Raw genomic sequence first — 19985 nt, forward strand, 5'->3', positions numbered from 1 at the left:
TAATGACGCCAATTTGCCACGACCTACTAGCATCCGATCGCTATCACACGGAATTCCGCAAACGGCGACAGCTAAACAAACATACGCAGACAAGTGTGCGTTCTATCCAGCCATCTATCTCTCACCTCGCAGTCCTGATAAGTTTTCACCAGCTGGGTGACGTACTCCCACACTCCATCGGGCTGGAGGGATGTAGGGGTCCATCCGGCAGCTCCCACCTGGCGCATCATGATGGCGACAAACAGTAGTAAAGTCAACAGACAACACACGTGTTAAGTTACACAAACGTTACGTCTCCATCGCGGCCGATAGCGCACGCACAATTAAAATGACGACGGGGTGTAGTGCGCGGTGTCAGCGAGTGTGTCGCGGTGGGGTGCAAGCGAAGGTGATCCGGTGGGTTATGTGTTAAGTGCAGGTGTGTGTTTGATTGGATCTGTGTGTGAGTGTGTGTCGTTCGGCGTGTGTTTGTGTCGGTCGCCGGGGCACGACTCGCGCCCGGTTTCACATTTGGCGGCGGCAGAGCGCAGGGTTGCAAACCGAACCGGTTAGCGCGCCAAACCCCGCACAATTATATCACTGCTGCCACCATAATTAGCCGCTTCATCGAATTTGCGCTTTTTGTCGCCTCGCCGCGTCTGCGTTATCTTTCGCGCGTTGCCTCGCATGCTATTGTATAATATATGCATGTACGTACTGTTCGCCGGTTCGTTTCCCGCCAAACGCGCCAGTGGAAAGTGAGACTTTTTCCTGGGCTTTGGACTCGTTAAAACAAAATTTCAAAAAATTCACATACTTTTTCGGCATTTTTGTTTTTAAAATAAAGATATATACCTGAGAAAGCTCTCAACAACTCTTATATTCAAACAATGACAGCAGCATGAAAAAAAACTTATTTAAAAAAAAAAACAAAAAGATAAAAAAATAGAACAAAAAAAAAACTATATAATTTTTTTTTAAAAACTAACCTCTTCTATATTTTGTTTATAAAATTAAGACAATATGTAAAAAAAACCTAATTAAGAAATCACCAATTCTCTCCATAAACTTGATCATGGGTATGGCAAAGTGCTCAATCTGCCATAGCGAAAGGAGGGCGAAAAGGGAAAAAAGATCAGAACAGTGTGGACAAATTGGACAGTGTAGACGATATACGTCACCGTGAATGAAGATGCAGTGTTTTCAAACGTGTCTATTACGATTATTTTTCACCATGGTAATGACGGACGTCATTTCTACTTATGTTGATGACCAAACGAGCAAAATGGCAAAGTTTGAAAACGATCGGATAAGAGCCCAAACTTCGTCAGACGACAAAATCTTTTGCGAGCTAAGAAGAGGTTTTGTAAAAAAAGTGACAATTTTCTGAAATCAAATTCATCAGTCAAAATTAATTAAAATCGACTCAATTAATCTTTAATAAGTTTTTTTTTTATTATTATTTATACCAGCAGTAACGGTATCACCGGGTGAGACCATTTTTGGGGTGACACCAAATTGTTCAATTTGAAAAACGCCAATTCGACATAATTGTGGTATGACGGACCTCGAACAGTTTCACGCCTTATTGCAATTTCTGCATATATACAGCTACTGCGAAATCCATCTGGTGCAGCTACATATAGCAACCTTCTTACCCGAAGGTAAGAAGGTTGATTCAGTCAGACGGAGATGCAATCCAGAAACAACTTGTGAACTTAGCTTCGCTTTTTCGTAACAATTAACAAATAAAAATCAATCATTTTTTTTTAATATGAAGTATCGTTACTTTTTATTACATATCAATACTTTTTGGCTTATTTGCGTGAACTTTTTTACTTAAAGTACGTCTTAAAGATTTTCGGGGGTGTTTTAAAAAGTTTCTAATGTCATTTACACAAGTATTATTAGTATTATACAAAGTAAATACATATCAAATAAAACCCACAGACACCTATGGTAAAATTTGTAAATTTGCAGCATTTTATTAAATTCAGTGAAATTCGAAATTGCTCAAAACTCGAGATTTGAGTTTCAATGAAAATCAGATAAATTAGCAAACTCTGAAAGAAAACGATCGACCTGGAGTCACAAATCCAAGGTCTGGCCAGCAGCAACCAGTGTTAATCGAACTTTTTCGATTTTTTTCCGAGATTTATCGATTGGTGAGAGAAACACAATATTGTTTAAAATTAATTAGGTTTTTTATTTAATGACGAAGGTTTTTCATTGTGGGAAATTCAAAATCTGCATGTTTCAATCTTGCGGTAAACTTATTTGCGGACTGTATAGTGAAACGCATCGATGTGACGTCACATGTAAAAAAAAAAAACACTGAAACATGGCACAAATCTAAAACGCCACGATGGGGAATGCGTCCTCATCAAGATGAGGAAGATTTTGCGTAAGGAAGGATTTTACATAAGTACATATGTAACGTGCGGTGTAAAACAAGTTAGATTTTTTTGTGGTTTACAATCGAGCAAATTCACGCCTATTAGAGGTGTGTTTTTATTATAATAACAGACCTTAAGGAATTTACATAAAATACAAATGATAATTTAATTTTTAAGCTTTTGTTGACTAAAAAGAGTCAATGAACCAGTCGGTCGAAAAGGTTACATGGACAAATTTCAGTAATGTTTTTAATCATCCGGTCAAATTGATCAGAGAGCACAGCTGTGGTAGATTTCAGTCTACGTGCTGCCTGATCGGTTGTTATTGAAGACACTTCAGCTGAGGTCTGCATGAGGTTTCATCTGACCTGCACTTATCTTTTTGAGATATTCGTCTTGAATTGGGTGGTAAAAAGAATGAAAAAAGTAACTGTTATAATTGTTTAACCCGTGAGTTGCGCAGGGGCGGTTGAAAGGTGCGTTTGGATAGCCAGCTGTCATCACGTCGATCTGACAGATGATTCCGATGTAATTTTTAACGACTTCGTTGAGGATTAAATCCTCTAGCTTCATGTCGGAGACATTCGCTTACTTTAATAAGCGCAAGCCCCCGTATATCGGTAAAATATCCAAGCGATCGGAAGAGTAGAAGTGGTTCAAAATCAGTTCGCAAATTTCGAACGGTAAGGAATTCCATCTAACTAAAGTGAAACCAATAAAAATTAATTTGAGCTTGATTTCGAAATGAAGAAGTATGTAGTAGAGTTCATTCAGCAGCAATGAGTTTTTTCATAATTAAGAACGGACGCTCATTTTTAGATGCAAAACAAAGTACTTTTTTCACATCCTACAACCCAAACTGAGCAACTAACAACATTTAATACACATATGTATAACATACGCTACTGAAAACGACCAAAGTTCTTAAACGAATCTGTGGAGAAACTAGAGCGGTCTAAAGTTTGACCATAATATAGTGCATGTCATTGTTTTGAAACTGAAAATTTACTTCGTATTTTTAGATTTGATTTTGAATTCATCACTATTTTTAGCCAGCATTTTTTACCAACCATATTAGAGAATAGCAATTTTAAGTCCTTTTTGCTTAAAATGCTGAATTGACCTTTGATGTATGAGCCGTTATAATTGAAAGTGACAAAGTCCACTTTTCTTCGTTTCGAGAAATATTTCGCAAAACATTAAATATATTATTTTGCGTTTAACAATATTTAAAAATACTGGTGGCCTTTAACCTTTTGAGTAGTGAGTTAATTTTTACATGAGAAACGTCTCAGGAGTGAGTTTTTTTTTTTTCAATTAGAAGATTTTAATTATATTTAATGTATGACATATAATCAACTTTAAATTAAATTTTAAAAATTCAGTTGTTCTCAACCTTTTTTAAGAAGTTCTGTGGTCCTCAACTTTTTTTATTGACATATCGAAAAACTTATTCTGGATTTATTTATAATATATTATACCAACTAGATTACAATTAATTTTAATTCTTATTATAATGAGATTATAATAAAAAATAAAAGTTCAGTGGTTTTCAACTTTTTTAGACGGTTTTGTGGTTCTCAACTTTTTATTTTTATCTTATAATGAATTTATTTAATATATATTTCATAAAATACAACATTTCTTCTGATTGGATTACAGAAAAAGAAATCAGTGGTTTTCAACTTTTTTTTTATTTTTATCTTGAAAAACTTATCTACATAGAATTTATTTATGATATATTTTATAAACTAAAACATAATTTTATTGTAATAGTTAGATTACAATCAAAGGTAAACATTTAGTGATTCTCAACTTTTTTTTTTATCTGAAAAACAGATTTTTATAAAAAGATATTTTACAAACTATAACTCAATTCTTACGGTTGATCATAGCAAAAAATTATATAGGTACAAAAAATAAAATAATATAGGTACATATGTAGCTTATTTATAATATCTTAGGAACAAAAAAATTTTCCAATAATTCTTGGTCTACTCAGTAGAATCTACTGCCACTGATTATCCGTGTTATAATATAGATATGTACATAGGTGGGGTTTGGTGACTATTCAATCACGGAGTCTTGAACGGGAACGAATCTGCAAATTTTTTATAACTTTAGTATTGAAAAGTTTGAAAATATGTAAGATAAGTTGATATAAAACTTACGTCAAAATTAATAATTTTTTCTCGTGTGGTAATCTTCAAAACAAGGATGTACACATAATGCAACATCACATGGAAGACACATCCATCGTGTGTCCTTTCTTGTTTTTGGGCGTCTTACGGAATGACTACACACGTGACATGCTCTCTGCGTTCTTGATCCTTGGGCAGCTGTTTCAGGCACTGGATGTGGAAAATGTCTAGCCGTAAGTCTCACAGGATTGTCTTGAGGTTTTCTACCTCCGGAAGGAGATGGTCTCACCTTATGATAGTTTTCTACTATTTGTTTTATTATATTTAGCCGAAAGTCGCTGAATTGAGGTTTCTCGCCTGTCTTTACTAAATATAAATTGTAGGCATTCAGGGTGGACACATCAATCAACCGGAAAAAAATCTTTTTGTACCATTTCAATGTTTTTCTGGAGGTATCCATGAAACTAATCATCATATCTGATTTATCGACAGTGCCCATATTCAAATTATACTCCACTACGGCTTCAGGTTTGTTGATATTTTCACCTGTCGTGTAATTGATTGCATCTGTTTCAACCATTTTCTTTTCATGAATATTTGTGAGCATGTGAACCTCCCGTTTGTCAATCCATTTTATTGCCAATAAATTGTTACAATGTAGAAATTCCACATACCCACGTTTATGTTTTCCTGCGGGAAATTTTGGAAATCCTTTCCTATTGCATCGTATGGTACCGCATGCATGGGTTTTATTTTCGTATAAATATTCAAAAAGTGCCGGACTGGAATACCAGTTGTCAATATACAATCTATGTCCATTTCCCAAGTAATCTTTTACCATTGTTTTCACAACAGACCCAGATACTCCAAGATCTGGGTCTGTTTCTATTTCTGTTTGTTTGCCGGTGTACACAATGATGTCCAAAACATACCCTGTTTCCACATCACAACAGACAAACAGCTTTATTCCAAAGCGATGTCGCTTGTTGGGAATGTAGATTCTAAATGATAACCGTCCTTTCCAAAGCAACAGACTTTCGTCTATGCATATGTTTTGGAAAGGATAAAATATCTCTTTATACGATCTTTTGATTGGATCCAATAATGGCCGGATTTTCCATAGTCTGTCGTTATTACGAACGGTGTTGTCTGTGAAATGAAGCGCTCGTAATAAAAGAAAAAATCGATCCTGTGAAAACAGAACACGGAAGAACGGAGTCGCAATGATTGGATTTGTGGACCAATAGTCCTTCATGGAATTTTTTCCAACTAGACTAGTCAACATAATTGTACCCAAAAATACATACATCTCCGAAACATTTGTATCAACCCATTTTTTTAGCTTCGACTTTTCACTTAGATTTCTACTGATTTGAGCGGCGTATCTATTTGTTTCTTTGACTATTGTGTTCATTGCATTGGCATTGAAATACAGTTGGAAAAAATCAAGTTCTGTCTGCATGCGATATCCTGGCTGAATTCCGGATAATGCATTATCGAATGGGTGTATTTGAGGAGTAAAGTCGCCATCTTCCCATTTTCTCTCGTCATTCCGACTGCGTTTGGGTGGTTGTGGTTGTTCGTCATCATCAGTATCTTCTTCGTCTGAAGAATTATTCAATTGGAGAATTAAGTCATCCAAGTTATCCACCATATCCTCATCTTCACTGTCAAAAAAAAAATTGTCTATTTCTTGATCATTTGATCTTTGAGACATTTTGAATTTAAAACGAGCAGATCACAATTTTTATTTACACTTGATCACAAAAAATATTATAATGCACTTCACAAAAAAAGTTTTTATGTACCGAGTCGACAAGACGCGAATGCGTTCGATAACGCTAATTGGATAACGCATCCAATATAAAACCGAGATCCGATTCTAGTGTATGTTCGGAATCAACTGACTCGAAAAATCTTGTCGAACACTCTTATTTTGTGGGAAGTTGTAAAATTGACATATTTCGCTCGATTATATGATTGATTTGTGGCCCGATGGCGACCCTTTGGACAAAGTTTCCCTTGCATTCCGGACAATTCTCTCGAAAATAAATAAAATTCTAATTTCACGCTAAATTATTTTTATTAGGGTCAAATGAAATAATGTTAGTCAGAGATGTCGATGTTATTCGTTCGGAACATATTTTATAGTGTTTACATGTGGAAAATATTACTTTAGAACAAAAAGTTGTCGTCATGTTCAGTCATCAAAATTTAACTGGCTTTCACGCCTCGTTAAATTTGGTTTCTTTATTCGAATACAAAAATATATATTCACAAGAGTGAAAGAGAAACCTCAGCAACACTTGAAAAAAAACGAGATGCAAATATGTCGAACAATGAGAGAGGTAGAGTATTTTGAGTGATTGAACGTGTCAAATCGTACAAGTACGGCCGTACTCTGGCGGGGCCATTTTTTTTGCCACGTACCCGTACGGCCGTACTCCTCAAAGGGTTAATACGTTTATTCTGCCCTTCCAAGATTCTGGACATACCGAATTAAAAGAAGTGATCACAAGTTGTGAATTAAGTCAAACATAAATGGTGTTTTTGGAACTGAAAATTGGATTGGATTCGGCTCATATTTTAATTTTACACACATATATACATATATACCAGGAAGGCCTAATAGCATCTGGCCGATTGCAAACATCGATAAACAATTTTTAGAATCATTTTAACAAAGCATCACAGACTATTGATAAATTTTTGATAAACTTAAATTTTCTCAAATTTCGAGATGCTGAAGAACTCGAAATTTGCGAGACATTTATGGAAAAATTGCAGCATTTTATACAAATCAGCGAAATTCGAGTTGCTGAAAACTCGAAAATTGCGAGAAATGGGTAAAGATTACCAACTTGTTGTAATTGTCTCAATGAAAATCAGATAAATGGGCAAACTCTGATAGGAAACGATCGACCTGGAGCACAAACCAAGGTCTGGCCAGCAGCAACCAGCGGGACTCGAACCCGTGACCACTACGTTCGAAAGCATATATGCTAACTACTAGTCCACGCTGCTGGTTGTATGTATGCATGTAAATTGCATCAGAAAATCAGCAATCGATCGATACGAAACTGAGCTGAAACTTTTACGTAATGTAAAATAATCAAGAAGGCTTTATTCAAGAGCATCGACGTAAGCGAAGAAATCTGAATTTGTCGAATCGAAAGACGTGTCTGGACGAGATGGCAGTATCGTTGTGCTAATACACACACACACATACAAGAGGTCTGCCAATGTGAGATAAATTAAGTTATTGATGGTTGATTTTTAAACGTTGAGTCGCAAGTGCGTGACAACATTTTCTTTCAATACAAACCAGCTCAGCTCAGTCGAACCCAGTCCGTCAACGTAAAAAAACTCGTTTCGGAGACAAGAGCCACCTTCATCGGCAATTTTCTGAATTGCAACCGACCGAACGCATACATATGTACATATATACGTATGCATATATACTTAAATACAATGTCGTCTTGGATGACATCGAATGCGACGATCGAATCGGACAGTAAAAAATAAATAAACGAAAAAAATACATGTACAGCGATGGAGCAACGATCAATCTACTGCTAGGATATGCATTTTTTTTTACAAGTTTTTAACAAGACGCGTGTGTATGGATGGCATTGGGCGGATGAAAATTGCACCGGAGGAGTGCATCGATGCATTGAGGGATGCTGAGAGTTAAAACAATTGCATCGCGAGTCCAAGAACCGGTTCATCGCAGCGGTAAGTAGGTTTAGATACCTGCATGCATCATTGCATTCGCAAATACTACACATATGTACTTATGACACGGTCGAAATCGATCCAATTAAAATTTGTACTTTGGCTATCTCTTATGGAACGCACTATATATTGAGTGAGATACATATATTTTCATTTAATGAAGAGACGAAGAAGCAGAGACTATATAAATTTGTACATATTTATGAAATTACTAGTGTTGAGCCCGTTGATATTTCAACAGTGGTGGCAAGAACTCGATAGATGCACCACACACGAGGCCATTGTCGCTAGCAGTTTCAGCATGCACAACCTCTGAGGTCAATTCGCATCGCCATCTCACACCATCTCCCGCGCTGTTCCCTCATTCCATCCCCACACTGTCGCCCGGCCGTCCATACTTGAGTTTTGAACCATTTTTAAAATCTCCATACTTGTTCATACAAAATAACATATGTACATACACGAATACATCCCTTTCCTTTTTTATATATACATATATACTAACGCTATTCTGTCTGTCTGTCTGAGATAACGCTCGCCGTACTATAATAGTCATTTCGATTCATAGTACACAGCTAAACCACTGCCAAAACATATATACGAATATAATAACAAAAGAAAAAAAGCTTCTATATATACTGTTTGTTACCAATGTTTCCTCTAGACAAATAGACGGCGCTAAGTCTCTGAGCGTTTACCGCCATCTATTAAAACATTATTTAATAAATTAATCAATTAATTAATTTTTCTATTGGTGTTTTATATTGTTTACATGTACATACATAGGTAGGTAAGTAGTTTTTACCATTTTTTTCATATTAAATAATTAAATATAAATAAATTTAAACGGTATTTGAAAGAAACACATTTTTTTTTTTAAATTTAATAACTTAATATGCCAACACCCATCCGATGATATTTCATCGGGTAAAACACTAGTATGTACATATATAATGACACGATTCTTCAAAAGAATTTAAGAATTGATGAAATTAAGATTTTGTAAAACATATATTTTTAAAATAATAATTGAGATAATCTTACTAATTGCAATAAATCATATCTCTTTGTAAACACGTCATAAAAAATGTAAAAAATGCCTATAAGTGCAAAACTACCACCCAAGTTAACCACAGCAGACAACCCTAGAGATGCCACACTAGGAGAGCCGACTTCCCAGTGGAGGGCTGCAGAGATGATTGGGCTATAGTAGCTCGTTGACTAAATGCAAACAAAAAAATAGCATGTACAGTGCCGGTCACTGAAAACGGAACGACTCAAATTTTACGAACTTCGGGTAATAAAACCTATAATCATTAAATATTAGGGTTTTTTACTACTTAATTATTTAAATACACATCCTTTCTTCGATTCTAGTTCATTTTTGTTTGTGATTTCGAAGTGGAAACAATATAATTTGAAGAAACATGCCGCAGAACAGAAAAACACGTACGAAGTGTAGCTAATTATATCGAATATGGTCGAGTTGTAGAGAAATTTCCTTTCATTATTTGGAGAAATTTCCGCTAGAATAGGATGTTCCAAATCTACTGTCTTCAGGATATTAAAGAAAGAACCGGAATTTGAAACGTTACAACGAAAAAAGGGAACTGGACCGAAAATACAGACTTCCAGGAGGGAAGATCGTTTATTGACACGCGAATCATTACACGGCGGGTTCAAAGCTGCTACAAAAATTAGACGAGAGGCTCCTGAAAGGTTTTCAATCGACATTAGTGTGGATACTGTACGTCGACACCTTAGAGATAGTGGACTTTTCGCAAGGAGACCGGCAAAGAAACCGCTCCTCACGGTGGAAATTAACGTAATTAGCGTACACGCTTGGAATTAGCCAAAAAACATCAAATTTGGATTGAAATAGATTGGCGAAGAGTCATATTCTCGAATGAATCCAAATTCAACATGGTTGGCTCGGGTGGGTTGCAGAATCTCCGGCGTAAATGTGGAGTACGCTACAAGAAAAATTGCACCCGGAATACTGCAAAGCACCCTCAGAGTATAATCATCTGGGGATGTTTTTTTTATTATGGAGTTGGAAAAATTACATTTATGAAAGGGTTCCTGAATGGATAAATTTACTAAAATATTTTAAAAGAGCATCTCATACCATCAATAGCAAAACACCTTTCTAGGTGTCATGACGTCACATTTCAGAACGATTCTGCACTTTCCCATCGTGCAAAATCGCTAATTTTTTTTCTTTATTTTATGCATTTGAATGTGTACAATAATAATAAAGACAAAAAAATATGATATTTGAATTATTTTTTCAAAGGTGAAGACTTATTTACAACAAGTCGGAGTACCAACATTAACTTGGCCTGGAAAAAGCCCCGATTTGAACCCCATCGAGAACCTGTGGAGTATTATTAAACGAAAAATTAGCAAAAATATCATTCCAAACCTTCAATCATTACAAAATACTATCCAAAAAATATGATTTGAGGAATTCCCATTACAAATGCTCGAGGAATTCGTAAATTCCATGCTTTGGGGAATTGTCGCAGTCATTAAAACAAATGGGGAGCAACTAAATATTAAATATTTTATTATCTTATTTTTATGAGTCAATATGTTGTTATTCAATTAAAAAAATGTTCAAAAGTGTTGGGGTTTATTTTCTACAGAAATAATGCGTGAAGAAGCCATCTGGTCGTAAAATATCCTTCACGCTTAATTTGTCCTAGTTCGTTTTTTTACATTTTTCTAACATACATATTAACCCGAAATTAACTACAATGATATTAACCATCATTTTAAATCATTTGGGCGTGACTTTAAATCCAAATAAACGCGTAAAATGGTTTTTTCGTGTTTTTGTAAGTCGTTCCGTTTTCAGTGACCGTCACTGTATATGTACTATACTAGAAGGTCTGCAGCCCGCAGCCCATATGGACGACAACAATGTCATGCATATTTACTATACTGGGAGGCTGCAGCTCCGCAGTCGGATATATAGACGAGCCGCCACTGGATAAGGCTAAGAGAAGAAGAAGATATCTCGTTGTAAACCATTTCATTGAATCTATATTCATTTTTCTTAATTTTTTACATGATAGTATAGCGATTTGGGTCTGTATGCTGTATCAGAGAGCGGTAAGCCTGGTTTCACCCACACTCGTTAAATGAACTCTCTGTTTCTATACTTGAGTATAAACTGTCATCAATTTTGAATAAGATTAATAATTTTATGTTTATTACAGATACATGCATATGTATGTTTTTAATTCGTTTCAATTAATTAAACATTTTTTATATACTCCTAGTGCCAAGCCGACAAGACAAGTATAAAAACAGAGAGTTCATTGAACGAGAATTGATGTTTCGCAGGGGACCCATCAGAAAGGCAGGAGGACTTGTTGGACGTGTGTCTTGCTGGACATATGTATGTATATAAACCAAATATAGACCTCATATCAGTGGTAGCTTGTGGAAAATGGTTTTGTGTCCCATCCATAGCGTCTTCATACATAAATCAGTTTGGTTCGGGTACTGTAGTACCTCAATCCCTATGTACGAGTTGCGTCTGCCCAAAAAATATATACGAAATATTTAAAATATGTATACAGTATCGAGTTCATATATCTTGAACTTTAAATGATTTTCAGAACTCATTTCCTTGTTTCAGTATGTATGTATGTATTGAGAGAATGAGCAATCTATGTATGTATTATGTACAAAGCTCAATCAGCAGTTTCTCTGGTTTCTTCTATTGTTTTCCGAATTAAGTAATTGATCTAACACATTAATGAAATTCGATCATCTCATACTGTTCGATCTGTTGTATGGTGGTGGCCTTCTATGGAAAGGAGTGGTGTACCGAAGAGGCTCATATCTTGCAGTGGGTGCATTAAAAAGCAATTTTCATATATAATTAATGGTCAATGTGTGAAATTACCTTAGTTCTGGGTCTGCCTCTGGGTCGTTTGACAACAGTTTTTGTGTTGCCTTTGTTTTTGTCAGCATTGTTGTTCACTTTCTTTTCTTTCGCTTTAGGAGAAGTCTTTTTACGAGTGACTATACCACTCCTTACAGTTTTGGCACTAGAATCGTCCTTGGCACTAGAAACGTTTTGAGATTCGTCCTTGAGATTCACTTTGACGTTGACACTGTCTTTGAGAGAAGTTCTCTGTCTAATGGGAGCATCACTATCACTACTTTCGTCGCTTTGTTTTGTATAGACCGTTGCCGACAGCTTCGGTCCTGTGCGACTAGTTGATGTCGGTACCGGTTTGCATGGAGTGTTCTTCAGCGTCCTTTTCTTTTTGTTAGGGGTTTTCGTTTCACTATCACTGGATGAACTATTACTAGAAGAATCGTCGCTACCGGAACTCGATTCGGAGAGAGTTTTTTTCTTAACCTTAACTTTGGAATTGGGCAGCTTTTTAGCGTTACCTTTCGCTTGAGATTTATCAGTCTCTAATTGAATTCTTTCGCTACTCCTTAAGACTTCGAAATTTCCTTTCTTGGCAGCTGCCGTCGGTACAGGAATCTTCTTTTTGGGGGAGGGTTTCTTCGCCGTTTTAGACACCCGTGGTATAGCTGCGATCTTGAGTCTAAGACCGGTCTCTGAAGATGTAACGCTAAATTGTTGCTGCAGTTTCGGCTGAGATTTGCGAGTTTCATTTTGAGTTTTAAGCTTCTCATCGGAGCCATTGCTACTGCTCGAGTCCGAATCGCTGTTGGAATTGGAACTCAACGAATTCTACAAATATAAACAAAGTCATTACAACTAAATTCAATGCAGATACTAAATATGATATAAACTGCAAATCTTACTTCAGAGTCAGAGGAGTTTGAATCTGATTCACCACTTGAACTCTGAGTCGCAGGTTCGGCGCCCATTTCTGGAAAACATTTTAAACATAAATGAGCAAAATGCGAATATATATGCAATTGACATTTAATCAATAATACTAATACTCACTTAAAAAATAATAATTTTCACTGATATTGAGTCTGTTTCACGCATTTTGATGTCCGAATATTAAACGAACATTTCAGCACTGTCTACAAAGAAAAACATAAATTGATCAGTGTGTGTTTACATTTCATAAACATCATTATAGTTGCATAAGAATATGATATACAAGAGAGTGTAATCATAATAACATCTTCCACTTTTAGAACATGTGTTCCAATTCCTAATTATAACTCTATTTCAAGAATGAATGATATTACTCATACACAATGTCCCAACTTTTACATAAGAACAGTATGACTAGGATGTATTCTTTACATTCCAATAGCACATAATGTGTACAATACTGACTTGTATACATATGTACAGGTTATATTTCTAATTTGATTATATTATACAATGTTTTAAATTTTTAGGACTCATATCGTCGGCTTAATGGAAGAAAACTTTAATTCAAAAATTGGCTGCTTAAATTTAATAATGCAATTCGGTAGATTTAAACACACTCAGTCGTTTGAAAAAACAAGCTGATTCATATCCGACTTATTTTTGGTGTAATTTAAAGATTTCAATACGAATTAAGTTAGTTATGTCCTCGCTTGTTATTGGAAAAATACTTGATAATACTTTAATCAATTACATAAATGATTAACACATTTCATATAGTGGTTAGTTTAATGAATAATGATTTAGGTCACAAAATAGAGAGCTTCAAACTTCATGATTTTCGAAACAGTCGATTTTCTGAGAAAAATGATTTTTGACTTAAAGCTTTCTGCTACTAAACTGACGATATATCATCGAATATATAATTTCGAAAGAGACTTTGTTTGGTTCGTAGAATCCGTGACGATCAATTTAATAAAAAAACAAATGAATATTCAAATAAATTTAAATAAAATAAAACTATTCAAATAAATTTAATAGAATGTTTACAATTAGATTGGCCATGTTTAAGCGGTTTATATTACAAATACCGAGCGAAGCCGGGTAAAAACACTAGTCTTATATAAAAAGAGCTTCGACATACTTTTTTTGAATAAAAATGAAAGCTTTTTTATTTTTATTTTAATGTAATATTATTGTATATAACTATAGGATTCTTCACATTGATTCAATATAAATTGCGATTATATTAAGAGAAAGGGATTGTTTAATATGATCCTTCAAATTGGTATGAAAACTTAAATTGTTACTTACAATTTGGCCCACTTTTTTATTACAAGGCTATTAAATGTTTCCCTTCGCTAATGATTCTTACATTCTTCCAAGACGTTGAAGTGTTTTCATAGAAATGACAGTCATTTTAAATCTCTCGCCCACATCCACAAAGAAGATGAAATCAAACCTAACGTAAGCAAAATTTTCAATATCATCGCAATTTGAACTTAAACATTTCCTTTATAACGTTTCACAAACAAACAAACCCATACAAAATAAGCAACATCATACGTGCGCTCGTACATGCATACATCAACATGCCAAAATGACGCACATACGAGGTTACATTAACGAAAAGCACTACGTATAATAAACCAAGTGCATTTTTGATCGAGAGATTGCACAAGAATCGAAATATTGATTCGCTCTGACATATGCAAAATGCAGATGAATTCGCAAGGACGAATAGATGTGTGCATATTGCGCAATGAAGGAAAACACAACATCTTGAATCAGTCGTCATCCGTCAGGTGGTGGGATGATGGGTGGGGGGGGGGGGGGGGGATGGAGGCGGGGTCGAAGTGGATCGCGAGGGCTTCGCTCGAAGGGGGTGCGGGGTGCGGGGTGATCGGCCGGCGCGTCTCAGGGCTGTCCGAGGTGAGGTTACCTGAGGCGAGGGTCGGCAGACGGAGACGAAGACGGAGACGGGTCACCGAAGCCATGTCGTCCATGTTTACAGGTCGCGGTTGGCGGGTGTTGGGTCGCGGGTCGCGGGTCGCGGGTCGCGGCTCGGCTCACCGCTCACGGATACCCGCCGACAGTCGACGGTGGTCGACACCAGCTGCACCGCTCGGGCCTCTCGTGCCGTCTCGCTCGGGCGCGTTCGGCAGCGCGCCTGCGAGACAGAGACGGCGATAGTTGTGACAGGTCGCGCGCGCGCCACCAGCATAACACAAAATGGCGATCGGCAGATGTTCCCAATTATTATTATGTAAAGCTGAGCTCCTACAACTGCCGTCGATACCTCTCAACATTCACGTTCGTGGAAATCGACGGTGCGAGGCTTTTATTTATTTCGAATGAACACTCTTGGAAAAATTGACTAAAAACCGGTTTACAATACCCACCCGCCTGAATGAAGTTTTAGATTTAAATAGCAGAGGCGGCTTGGGGGAAAATACCCCGAGGGTGCAAGGTAAGGTGACCATTCGTACTGGTTTTAGGCCTAGTCCATAGTCCCGACAAAGTCGCAGAAGTGTCGCTGTACATACTAATGTCTAATAGCGTTCATAGTAAGCGTGACAGATTGTCACATTTACTATGAACGCTATTAGACATTAGTATGTACAGCGACACTTCTGCGACTTTGTCGGGACTATGGACTAGGCCTTACAAGTTCTGGTTTTTTTGGTATTTGTTCTAGGAAGTCGTGAGATAAAACCAATACACAGCACTTTTTTTTATCTAATAGATTTTTTTTACTAACCTCTTGTGGTCATTTTTTATATCTCTTATCTCTTATCCGATTGTTTTCATACTTTGCCATATTGCTCATTTTGGTCATCAATATACGTTAATGTATCGTCTGCCATTACGTTGGAGATAATATATCGTATACAACGCGTATCTAATATCAACATTTTCGGGTTGGGTGACGTTTATTTTAAATTTTAACTAAGACCAGTATAGGGGGGTTGAAGGTTTTGGACCGCTGGTCCGCCTATGGAAATTCAGTTGAATTTTGAAGAGGATCTTTATTACTCGATTAATACAGGTGTATTTGTATGTACAGCGAAGTAGGTAAAGGATTCACTGGAACGAGCTAGGTCGAGTTCCTGAAGCTCACTGGCATCTGGAGACGATGCACTGGTTTATAAAGGTGTTGCTTGAGCGACGCGTAGCTGGGCTGGTGAGATCACGTTCTGGAAGATTCCGACGGGGTCGACGTCTTCCTTTGTGTTCGATGTTTGATGCGTAGTTGCGTAGCTCCTTGGGATTTCCCGTGTACTCGTGATTGCGTATCTGGAACGAGTCGAATCGCCTTTATGGGTAAGCTGGACGAAGTATTTCGGCCACGGCTAACTTTCGTGTACGAGAAGAGGACACGATGATGTCATTTGTACAGATTAAGTTCGATGAGGGAAATTGGTGATATCACAAGTCGTGCTATATCTCTACACCAGGCTTCGACTTTTAGTTTAGTTTGTTTGATTTTTGCTTCATTGCGTGGACGATATCTCCCATTGGAGATACCGTCCTTTATATAGGATTTAATTATTATTTATCAAAGGCTGTTTCTTTTTAATCTTTTCATTGATTTCTTCTTTAGCACAACATACGCCAAAATATTTGGGTGGCACGCAAGACGCTTTCTATTACTAGTAGTGTCACCCTAATGGTTTCCATGGGTTTCCGGAAACCCGTTGTTAAAAATCAAAAATTTCCGGAAATCCGTTATTTAATCTAAAAATTCATATAATTCTTATCAAAAATTATACAAATGTTGAAAATTTAATGAACTCTCATGTAATAGTGCCTTGGACGAAAAAAAATGTATATACATATATATTTTCATAATAATTTTATTGAAAAAAAAAATTGGAAACCCGTTGTTCCAAAATTGGGGTGATACCACTGCCTATAACCGATGTTAAGTTTCGTGGATACTTTGGGGTACTATGATACTCGTGTATCTCAGTATTTTTTGTGAACAATGGGGCTCGAGCTTATTCAATAGATAGTTTGAAATATTTAAAACTTTCATTAAAAATTATGTCTCCTACAAAAATATTGCAAATTGGCTTAATGTTGTCTCTGTTTACCAGGAACAAATGCACCTGCCGATTGATTTTTATTTGATGAGCAACATGTGGTCCAGTGATAAGACGCAACTAAATGTTGAAACTTTAAAATGTTTGCTAATCACGTATAATTTTAGCTACTCTTGTGTAAAATTTTACCAGAGCATTCGAGAAAATTAGTTTATTTTTTTATAATTGTACGTCTATGATTATCCCGTGTTTGTTTTTAATAATTTAAACATATAGAAATATTTTTTTGTAAAAATAACATTTTGAGAAAAGTGGTCACCTTAGTGCAAGGGGCCTCGAAAAGTGTTAAATGAGGAAAGAAACGAAGTGGAAATAAAAGAGGAATGTAAAAATGGATTTTATTTATAAAACTGTTATAAAAATACAAACACTTGCATAACCGTTTCAATTACCCGAGGTCCGTACTTTTTCTTGCAAGAAATATTTTGATTTTTATTTATTTCGCATTTTATTTAGACCCTAAAAAACAGTGTACAAATTTGGTAATTTTTCACTAGTTAGTTACATCACGTTTTCGGCTCAAAAGCTAATTATTCCGCTTTGCTGCGGTATCGCGTTTCGATTATATTATATGTATGTCAACAGATATCTTAAATGTTAAAAAAAATGTATTCGCGCGCGTTCCTGATGTTTATACATGTGAGCTTAACTAACTAGTGAACCAGTGAAAAGTTAGCATAACCGTTTCAAGTACCCGAGGTCCATAACTTTTCTGTTTCGATGATATGAAATAATCCGTTTACCACCTTTTCTCACAAGAAATATTTTGCTTTTTATTTAACGGCATTTTATGACGACTCCAACCAAACACTACAAATTCGAACGGAGAACGAGTCTTCTAAAATACATTTTTTATTTATTATTATTTTATTTTTAACAGTGAAACAGCGCCAGAATCACTCCAAATCTTCACTATGGCTAGCAAAAAAAAAAAAGGATTAAGAATAAACAAAAGTGAAAAAATAAAATAAGATAAAATATAATAAAATAAGTCCGCTCTAGAGTTAAGTCGATCGTTTTCTAGCAGGTTTAAAAACATGAGATCGATTGCTAGAAAGTAATTGTTTATGTTTACGAGCTAGACAGTTCGATTACAAGTAATTATTTATCTAATACTAGTTAGACATAATTACTTGTGACCGAACTGCCTAACCAGTAACTACGTAAAAAATTGATTTCTACAAATCAATTTCATGTTTTTGAAACTGCTAGCAAATGAAGGACTATACTCTAGAGTCTAGAGCAGACCCCTGTTGATAGAGATCGGAAAGCCGTTATATTTTCGAACATCCACTGAGTTAAAAAAACTAAATACGGCTACCAACTGAGTTAAAAAAACTAAAACTAGCATCGGTTTTGTGAAAATCGTTGGCCAAATACATTTTGTGAATAATTCAAGCGGTCAACGACTGCAGTTTATCCTACGTGGTGTTGCTAGTAAAAAAAGCCTTGTAAAAATATTTTAGGCTGGCAGCACTGCTTTGACAGTTGCTGTGTGCTGTCATTCCGCTGTCAGTCCACGTTGACTCGAGTCGTCGCTATGGATATAACGCCTTTATTTAAGGCGTGTATAAAGACGGTGAGAACTAGAAATAAGGCTTTCGGCGTCCAAAATGACGCTGATAAAAATAGGATATTAAGAAATAAACCAAAATGCACGTTTATAGCGAAAGCGAAAGACATCACTTCGCAAATAACTCGCTTACGTGATTTCCTATTAGAGAATAGGAGCGCCTATCTGCAATTTTCCAATTTTATCAATGCCAACAATGAAATGTCTGATATGGAGAGGGATCAAATCGACAATGGTTCACAGAAAATCATCAACTCTTGCTCGCACATCATCCAAGAGTTCAAGAAGGAATCGCGTAAGATACAAGCCAATCCTCAAATGATAGAATTCATGGATAGTGTCCTGAAAATCGTCGAAAATTATTTAAAAGCAGTTTGTGCTATTCACACGGAACAAAAAGCCTTACGAGTGAAGAGAGCATTAGACCTGAGGAAGTTGACAAAATTAGAAGTTGAAAAAAAACCCCCACTCGATAGAAGAAACAGTAACGAAATTATAGAAGAACTTTTAGGAAATTCGAACCGATCGAGTGATAATGATGTTAAAGATGGATCAACAATAAACAACAAAAATACACTGGCTATTGCCACCGAAATGGATTCCTCAACATTGTCAGAAGACGATCAATTGTCTGCCGAAGAAATGCAAATATTTGAATCTGAAAATTTGCAATTGTATGGTGAGCTCAATAGCTTGTCTGAAGAGGTGAAGCAAATTGAAAGTAAAGTATTGCACATAGCAGAACTGCAAGAAGTGTTCACTGAAAAGGTATTATTTTTGTTTATGTCGGATATTCGTTAATAGAAATACATATTTATAATGATAAATTACATATTTATGTAATAAAATATATATCTTTAATTTTTGTAGGTATTACAACAAGATCAAGATGTAGATAGGATTGCTGGAACTGTAATGGGAGTTAACGAAAATGTCAGGGATGCAAATGAGCAAATAAGACAAGCTATTCAACGAAATGCAGGTCTTCGTGTTTGGGTGCTTTTCTTCCTATTGGTTATGTCATTTTCATTGTTGTTTTTGGATTGGTATAATGACTGAAAGGAATTAAATAATACATATTTATAATTCTGATTTTCTTTTTGTAATTATATTTTTCCTCAACCCAAATAAAATCTCATTTTGTAACAATTATTTCGTAAAAATATAATAAATATTAAAGAGAAAATATAATTATATGAGGACTGCTTTGACAGTGGATTTTTAATG

General features: G+C 35.9%; 2 protein-coding genes across 7 annotated transcripts in view; one reads left to right on the forward strand and one right to left on the reverse strand.

Moving 5' to 3' along the window:
* The window catches only part of ash1 (histone-lysine N-methyltransferase ash1), a 43266-nt gene extending 28380 nt beyond the window's left edge, over positions 1-14886 (reverse strand). Inside the window, exons 1-5 of the mRNA XM_077442483.1 lie at positions 14621-14886; positions 14394-14541; positions 13200-13282; positions 13052-13119; positions 12171-12977 (exon numbers count right to left, since the gene is read on the reverse strand). Coding sequence (XP_077298609.1) covers positions 12171-12977; positions 13052-13117 — 873 coding nt within the window. The 5' untranslated portion in view covers positions 13118-13119; positions 13200-13282; positions 14394-14541; positions 14621-14886. The remainder of the gene's footprint in view (positions 1-12170; positions 12978-13051; positions 13120-13199; positions 13283-14393; positions 14542-14620) is intronic.
* Syx18 (syntaxin 18) lies at positions 105-19985 on the forward strand. Of its 6 annotated transcripts, XM_077442486.1 has the most exons (4): positions 131-247; positions 18066-18139; positions 18398-19526; positions 19629-19985. In XM_077442486.1, exons 3-4 carry the CDS (start codon positions 18726-18728, stop codon positions 19815-19817), a joined length of 990 nt encoding a protein of 329 aa, XP_077298612.1. In that variant the 5' UTR covers positions 131-247; positions 18066-18139; positions 18398-18725; the 3' UTR covers positions 19818-19985. The 6 variants fall into 6 exon arrangements, with proteins under 6 accessions (XP_077298611.1, XP_077298610.1, XP_077298613.1 ...); XM_077442485.1 differs by having other exon boundaries at positions 105-247; positions 18066-19526; XM_077442484.1 differs by lacking the exon at positions 18066-18139 and having other exon boundaries at positions 129-247.

The sequence above is a fragment of the Arctopsyche grandis genome, chromosome 12, assembly GCF_051622035.1.
Source record: "Arctopsyche grandis isolate Sample6627 chromosome 12, ASM5162203v2, whole genome shotgun sequence".
Lineage (NCBI taxonomy): Eukaryota > Metazoa > Arthropoda > Insecta > Trichoptera > Hydropsychidae > Arctopsyche > Arctopsyche grandis.

Excerpts from the sequence above, each read along its gene's own strand:
- Syx18 (XM_077442485.1), top strand. The coding sequence starts at position 18,726 with ATGGATATAACGCCTTTATTTAAGGCGTGTATAAAGACGGTGAGAACT. Across the intron at positions 19,527-19,628 it reads AAGAAGTGTTCACTGAAAAG|GTATTACAACAAGATCAAGA; the intron begins GTATTATTTTTG and ends TAATTTTTGTAG.